Source organism: Octopus bimaculoides, chromosome 20 (assembly GCF_001194135.2).
Source record: "Octopus bimaculoides isolate UCB-OBI-ISO-001 chromosome 20, ASM119413v2, whole genome shotgun sequence".
Lineage (NCBI taxonomy): Eukaryota > Metazoa > Mollusca > Cephalopoda > Octopoda > Octopodidae > Octopus > Octopus bimaculoides.
This window is the reverse complement of record NC_069000.1, coordinates 27479647-27487809: the sequence shown is the minus strand read 5'-3', so window position 1 is coordinate 27487809 and position 8163 is coordinate 27479647. Positions and strand designations below refer to the sequence as shown.

General features: G+C 36.5%; 1 protein-coding gene across 1 annotated transcript in view; it reads left to right on the top strand.

Annotated features, from left to right (window-relative positions):
- LOC106872294 (GDP-fucose transporter 1-like) overlaps window positions 1-5067 on the top strand; it is a 20299-nt gene extending 15232 nt beyond the window's left edge. Inside the window, exon 4 of the mRNA XM_052975212.1 lies at window positions 3693-5067. Within this exon, the coding sequence (XP_052831172.1) occupies window positions 3693-4225 (533 nt within the window). The 3' untranslated portion in view covers window positions 4226-5067. The remainder of the gene's footprint in view (window positions 1-3692) is intronic.
- Window positions 5068-8163: the final 3096 nt, after the last annotated feature.

Genomic DNA, 8163 nt, shown 5'->3' with positions numbered 1-8163 from the left:
TATATATATGATGAAAAAGAGGAGGGTATAGCAACATACAACATGTAGGACAACTGGTGGTTCCTACAGGACAACCTGCTGAAAGCTACTGACCAAATTTGTGAATGGTGCAATGTCCCTTCTGGACCTAAGGTGACATGGTGGTGGAACAATGTAGCTGACAGGGCCATTAGAGAAAAGAAACAGGACTGGCAGAATGATGGTAGTAGATACCCAGAAGGTAAGCTAGGAGGCAGGTATACTTAGCCAGGGAAGAAGCAGAAAAGAAGTTTGCCAATGTTCTGCAAATGCAAGACTTGAAGTGTTTTGAATTGCGAGACAATGTGTGAGAGAAAATCGTGATGTCATAGGAGAGAAATGTGTCCACATGGATGATGGTTTCTACAAAGAAAGGGGGCTTGGAAATGCCATTATGAAAGGCTGCTAAGTGTGGGGAATGAATGGGAGAAGGAGTCTGCCTAATGTTGACCCAACTGAGGGACTAGCTATCCAAATTGACAGTAATTTGGTAGATAAAACAATTAAGGATATGAAAACAGGGAAAGCTCCTATCCCATCAGGTATCACTACTGAGATGCTTAAAATATCTGGCAGAGTAGGATATAGCTTAGTCACCTATATAGTTAATCAGTTTGTCCACAAGGGAGTCATACCCAACAATTGGTGTAGTAGCATTATAGTCAACTGCTACAAAAGCAAAAGTGACACTAGACAGAAACATTACAGAAGTATCCAATTGTTGGATCAGGTTATGAAAGTTATGGAGAAGGTTATAGCCCAATTAATTATGAAGAGAGTTAGTGCAGATGAGATGCAGTTCAGATTTGTGCCAGGCAGGTGCACGACTAATGCTATATTCCTGGTTAGGCAACTTCAGGAGAAATATCTAGCCAAAAATAAACCCCTGTACTTGGCTTTTGTCAACATGGAGAAAGCCTTTGATAGAGTCCCCCACTCCCTTATCTGGTGGTCAATGCGGAAGCTAGAGATAGATGAGTGGTTGGTGAGAGCTGTACAAGCCATGTACAGGGATGCTGTCAGTAAGGTAAAGGTCAGCAATGAGTAAAGCGATAAATTTAGGGTCAGTCCTCAGCCCCCTCCTATCCATCATAGCTATTCAGGTAGTAACAGAGGAACTTAAGACAGGCTGCCCCTGGGAGTCCTCTATGCTGAATCACTACCAGAATAGCTTGTTCTTGTAGCTGAACTAGAGAAGAAATTTCAGACATAGAAGCAGGGTCTAGAATCAAAAGGGCCTTAGAGTTAATCTAGCAAATACCAAAGTCTTAGTAAGTAGGAGAGCAGACAAATCACAAATGCCTTCAGGCAGATGGTCCTGCTTGATCAGTAGTAAAGGTATAGGTAGAGACTCCATAAAATGTACATGGTGGAAGCTATGGACACATAAGATGTGTAGCAATATCAGAGAAAGTTTAACAGAGAAAATAGTTTTTGTGTGGAAATTGCACATGTACAATTAACACTAAGAATGTACAGAAAATAGACTCCATCAAATGCCAGGGGGAAAACTAGAAGTATTTAAGAGCTTCCATTACCTAGGTGACCAAGTCAGTAGTTGGTGTGTATGCTCTGAGAACTGCTAGAATAAGAATAGACTGGACAAAGTTCAGAGAGCTCCTACTTCTGCTGCTAACAAAGGGCCTCTCTATTAGAGTGAAAGGCAGATTGTATGATGCCTGTGTGTGAACAGCCATGCTACATGGCATTGAAGCCAAGTGAGATTGTAGTTGTGGCTGAAGCCAGTGTCACATAACTGGCACATAAAGGCACCCTTTGAACATTGAGTGATATGCTGTGCTAGAGAAGACCTGTCAAGCCAAGTGAAATCATAGTTGTGGTTGATGCCAGTGCTGTGTGACTGGTACTTGTGCCTGTGGAACATAAAAAGCACCGTTTGAATGTTAAGCCTTACAGTGGCAGTGACAGGTGATTGAGATCTTTGGTGATATGCCATGCTTCAGAAGACTGATCAAGCCAAGTGAGATCATAGATATGGCTGATGATGGCACATAAAAAGCAGCCACTACACTCTTGGAGTGATTGGCATTAGGAAGGGCATCCATCTGTAGAAACAAGGTCAAATCAGATTGGAACCTGGTGCAGCTTCTAAGTCAAACCATCTAACCTGTACCAACATGGAAAACGGACATTAAATGATGATGATGATGATATAGTTCAATGCAGGTTAGTCATTAGCATTAATGACTGCTTCTCAGTGGAATCAAGGCAGAAATCTCTACATTGCAAATAGTGACAAAATGATTATGTGGCTAAGGTATTGGATTAGCAGTTTAAAGAACTTTTGTTTAAATTGACTACAAGGTTTTTTTTTTATATAATTAGTGCAATATACAGAATTCTGTATACATCAATTTGCTGAGCTGTTGGCAGCATCCTATATAGTTTTCAAGATGTTCATCCATTTGTTTTATCTTTATTTTTTATTATGCATGGTGGGAACAAAGAATTCATTGGTTACAAGTTTCCAAGAAACTTGTCACTGTTTCACTGCAATTGTAATGTGTTTTTGTTTGAATGAGTTTTCTCACCAGTGTATACATTCTATACTGTGATATTTTATTCAGGGGCCCATAGCTTTTTAATATTCTCCCAAAGAGCCCGAAGAACCTGCACAAAGTAGATGTAGGAGTTTTTAAATCAAAGCTGGACCTCTTCCTGTCGAGAGTCCCAGATTAACCTACCTCACGGCAAGAGGTGCAAATGAGGGTAGCTACATCAAACTCCATTCTTCACCAAGCGCCACATATTGGAGGAGGCTCTCAGTAATAACAGTGTAGCAAAACGGCAGTGCATCAGTATGGCTGCAGCTCTGAGCTGAAACAACAGGAAAAAAAAAAAATACTCTCTCTCACTCACTCACTCGCACACACACACACACACACACACACACACACACACACACACACACACACACACACACACACACACACACACACACACACACACACACATTCATATCCACTAAGAACCACATAGTTGCAAAATAAACTTCTCAACTATATATTCTATAAAAATACAAATTTAGCTTGGATCCTTGAAATTCTTTGGAAACTTAAGGGTCAATTTTCTATATCAATAGCCAATTCCAGAATAAAAACTGCTGCATTTAGAATAATTTTTTTTCATTTATCATTTAATCAAGGGAAATGAGGATAGTACATGCAATGTTTTGGGTCTTCTCAAACTAAAGGATTTTGTAGTGTGTCACTGATGCAGTTAACTTAAATCATAGTTGAAATGCCTGAAGATCAGAAGTTATAGGAATTGATTTTATTATATTATCTTTAAACTTTTCATCTTTCTGTGATATAACTCTCTTGATTCAAAACAAACCTGTTTATATAGTGTCCGTATTTAAATATTTAAATCAATATTTAAATCTTCCTGTCATAATTTTATGTGAGAACCTTTTATGTCTCTTTATACCAGTGAACAATGAGCAAATAAAGGACTTTCTATTTAGTTGCTTAAACTCGATCATAGTATCGGAGACTGAATTGATTATGTTTAATAAGAAAACTTCATTTTGTTTTGCTTTATGACATAACTATTGTACTGCAAACATTGAACAATGTGTTTTAGACTCTTCAAAAAAAAAATAAATTATCAAATATGTCTCTATATTTTCTTTTCTTTTTTTCTTTTTATAGGTTCATTAAGTCTTACTGGAGTGATATTTGGTGTACTTGCTAGTGCCAGTGTGGCTCTGAATGCCATCTATACAAAGAAGATTCTTCCTATGGTTGACCATAATATATGGCGACTTACCTTGTACAACAATGTCAATGCAACAATCCTCTTTCTCCCTTTAATCCTCTTTAATGGTGAACTACCCACCATAATCAGTTTCCCCTATATTAGGAGCCTACATTTCTGGAATATAATGAATATCAGTGGCATCCTTGGCTTTGCCATTGGTTATGCAACTGGTCTTCAGATTCAACTTACATCACCTCTCACACACAACATCTCTGGTACTGCCAAAGCCTGTGCTCAAACTGTTGTTGCAGCAATCTACTATTCTGATAGACGGTCATTACTGTGGTGGGTAAGTAATGTAACAGTGTTGCTTGGGTCTGGTGGCTATACAGAGGTGAAGCGAAGAGAAATGAAAATTGCCCACAAAGAAGAGACACAGGTTTTGACTGAGGAAAAAGGTCCCCGAGAAATAACTGTTAAATAATTTACCAGGAATTTTATTTATTATTGGATTTTTTCTTTTAATTGTAACTTGATAATGTGATGATTGGTCAAATGGTTTAATGGCCAAATTCATTAAAAGGTAAAAAAAAACACTAACGAGTGATCATCTGCTGGAAAGTTTTAGATAAAAGACCATAGGAAATGGGAAACAAATTTTTTTTTTAAATATGGAATTTTTTTTTTAAAAAAAAGAGGAGAAACAAATTCATGGGGAAATGTTTCTTTAATTGTAGTATATTTACCTCTGACTTTATGTGTGGGAATACATGTGTATGTATGAAATGTTATTATGTAGGAAATGGATTATATTTTGTTGATATCAGTTTTATAGTGGTAAAAATTAAGTAAATGATCTGTATAAAATTTTGTATTGTTTCTTTCTGCAATCAATGAATTAACTCCCTTACTTCACCTAACCAACTAATAAATCGCGCACGTATGCGCACGCACACACATATTATTCATCTCAGGGTAGTTTTGTGGGAATGCAATGCTGAATGAAATATTCATCAATACTTAACTTTATTTTTCTATGTTGAGTGTTAGGTTTACTTTGCCTCTAGCTTCAATTAAATAAATAGCACCATTCTGTTGATATACTTGAATTGGCTCAATGTATGATCTATCTCCCTTCATCTTCAGAAATTGTCCTTTTGATTAACGAGTACTTTATGTAATTTTACTGCTGAGCACTGTTGTGCTGGAAGAGATGTAAATGTAAATAATTCCTTATTGTGACCGGTTTCCATCTCCTGGCTGATACCATTATGCATCACTTATGTTGCCAATGCCTTCTGGGAAATAAATGAATACACAACCATCCATCATCTCATTACCTTTTTTTTATGAAATTAATAGTGCATTGGATTAAACAATTGATAGCATTCAGTTTTGGCTTCTGTATTTTGAGTTCAAGTTCAGATGGTATTGGTTTCACATTTCATCCTTCCAAGACTGACTAACTAGTTAAATACATATTTCAAACCTTCTGACATATGAAAAAGAGCCCAATATACTGTCTATTGACTCATTCAAGTTCAGTTGCTTGACTTTTCTTCATTAGTGGTCACTATCAATGTGGTGGTTGCACCCTAGTTAACTTCTCAACAGATGGAAATAGAAGTTAAATTCATGACTTTCACAAATGCTTTAATCATGAAGTGAATTGATGTTGACCAAGAATTAGGACTGGTTTGACAATTTAAATCACTGAAAGCTTAATTCTTCCTCTACAACTAGTTGACAGTGTGTTGAATGTTCTTCAATAGCTGCAGCAAACCACATCAACAGGATGACATTTTGAGGAGGAAGAGGTGTATGTATTTATTACTGCAGGACCTGGGTTTGGACACAGTATGGTAATCAGAAGAGAAGAGATGAATGAGTTGGCAGGAGATCAGCCAATTCTGAGAAAGAAATGAAAAAATGATGAAATTTGTATTTGTTTCATAGTTAGTTCAGTAACTTTATTATTTTGTTGGGGAACCACTGAAGCTTCAGTCTTTCTGAAATGAGTCAGTGGTTTCTTCTCCAGATCAACAGGAAAACTTGATCTCAGAACTTACCTATCAACACTGATCAGTGACACATTAACACTGATACATATAGTGATGAACTACACCACTCTGCATTAGTTACTTATTTAGACATTCAAAGGATGAACCCTTTTGGTTAATAAATGATGCTAATAGGCTCCAACAGAAGAATACTCTTTGTAGTCACCCAACTTGTTAGAAATAGTTGTCAAAATTCCCTTAAATATCATTCTATCATCTTAAAAAGGACCAGCTAAATAATGTGGTCCTGGGTTCCCTGTATACAGGTAAAAGACAGGATGGTCACATTAGGAATACCTTTGATCATAGGTCAGAAGGTAGAATTAGCTGCTAAATCTTGTTCAAATCATATACCTTACTCTCTTAAATAAAGGAGGACACCTTAAACAATGTAATCAATGATATATCAAGAGACAAAATGGTAATGGCTGGAAAGCCTTTGTTAAGGTCTGTTTGATCAGGGCTAAACAACATCTCTCCTGACCATAGCTACTGGAAGAGTTGAATGCAGCACTATAAGATGATAAACTTCTCAATTTTATAGTGCTATTGCTACTAATAATAATTACTTTTCTGTATTTTGTGGTACCCACTTATGAGTAAGTGGACTGAGTTATTTCAGAGTTAAATATATTGTCCACATCCACAGCATGTCTGTCTGGTAAACGAATTGAGTGTATCTACTCTCACTATCTAGAATTGGTGACAAATAAAATGAACAAATTAATGATTTTTTAATCGAGATAGGCTTGGTAGGTAGTTGTATTGAACAGAGATAGTGAAATTTTCCTTCAGCTATTGCTGATATAATTACCAAAACTATATTTTCTTTGTCTCTTATCATCTCTAAGTCTTGCCCACTGAACTGAATATACTTTACTCTTTTATTTGTTTCAGTCATTTGACTGCAGCCATGCTGGAGCACCGCCTTTAGTCAAACAAATCGACTCCAGAACTTGTACCTTTGTTTGAAATCAATATTTTCTGTGCTGGACCTATGTCCAATATAGATAGGAAAGAATTTTATATATACATAGGGCTGGCCTTAGGTGCAGGGCCCAACTGGGTGAGGTGAGGGGTGAATTTCCAAGGGTCTACACCCCCCCACTCCGATTTCTGTTGAAAAAATTATTTGCAGCATATTAGATTAGATTAGTTGATAGCATAAGAAAAAAAAACAAGGAAAAACATTATTTCCCACCAAAATCGAGTTGGGTATTAAACTGTAAATTTACCAAAAACTTTCACCATCAGCGAAACTACATCTAAACTATGCTTTTTAAGAAACTTTTATCTGTTGCATGATGTTATACTAAAAGAGATATACATAAAAAGCAAATTGATAATTAGAATGTTTTGGAAGCTGGTTATATACTTACCTTATATTTTTTTCTATAACCTCAGTTGTTGTCCTGTCTGTGTGACAAGAAGCCTGTTTCTTAGCTTAGTAATTACTAATAGCAGTAGCACTATAAGCACCACTGTGTGGCACCAAATGTCTCCTACTATAGCCTCCCCCCTCCGTGTGTGTGTGGTTGTGTGTTTGTGCGTGTCCAAAAACCTGAATGGGTGTCATTGCAAAGAGATTTTTGTCTTTTGAACAAGGGGAGAAATTTTATTTCACCTCTCCCATCTCTCTCACTGTACACACGCATGTGTGTATGTATACAATTCAACACACACTAAAAAATACATATACGTACAATCATACACATACTAGCAAAAACATACATATGCATACATTCACACAATACAAAGATCTCAACCAAACCACTATGAAAATTAATTGAACTTTTAACCTTTGTTTAATCATGTCTCTTTTATCATTTTTGCTTTATTTAATACACACACGCACACACAAAATACACTTCATTGAAATAAAAGTGTTTCCCCAAAATTAAACATATACAAAGTATATTTATAGCAATTCACGTACAAACATTCGCACACACATATATATACAATTCACCATACACTTAAACAACTACATACATTCTCTCTCGCATACAAATATTTTGCCCAAACATGCCCATAAACACTCCCAAACGTTCACATACATACATGCATACATACAATTAACCCTTACACTAAAAATACAAGCAAGGCTGATCCAAGCAATTTCAGATGAATGGGTTTATCTTTTGGCATCTTGTGCCGCTAAAGTCTGCTTTTTTTTAAGGAGCATTTTTATGTAGATTTTTTAAAAACTTCAGGGAGACCGCTTTCCTAAAATTTCAAAATTTCATAGTAGAGGATGTGGCCTCCTTGAGCACGGGGCCCGATTGGGAGCAATCAGTTGAATTTGTTTAAGGCTGGCCTTGTGTGTGTATATATATATATATATGTGTGTGTGTGTGTGTGT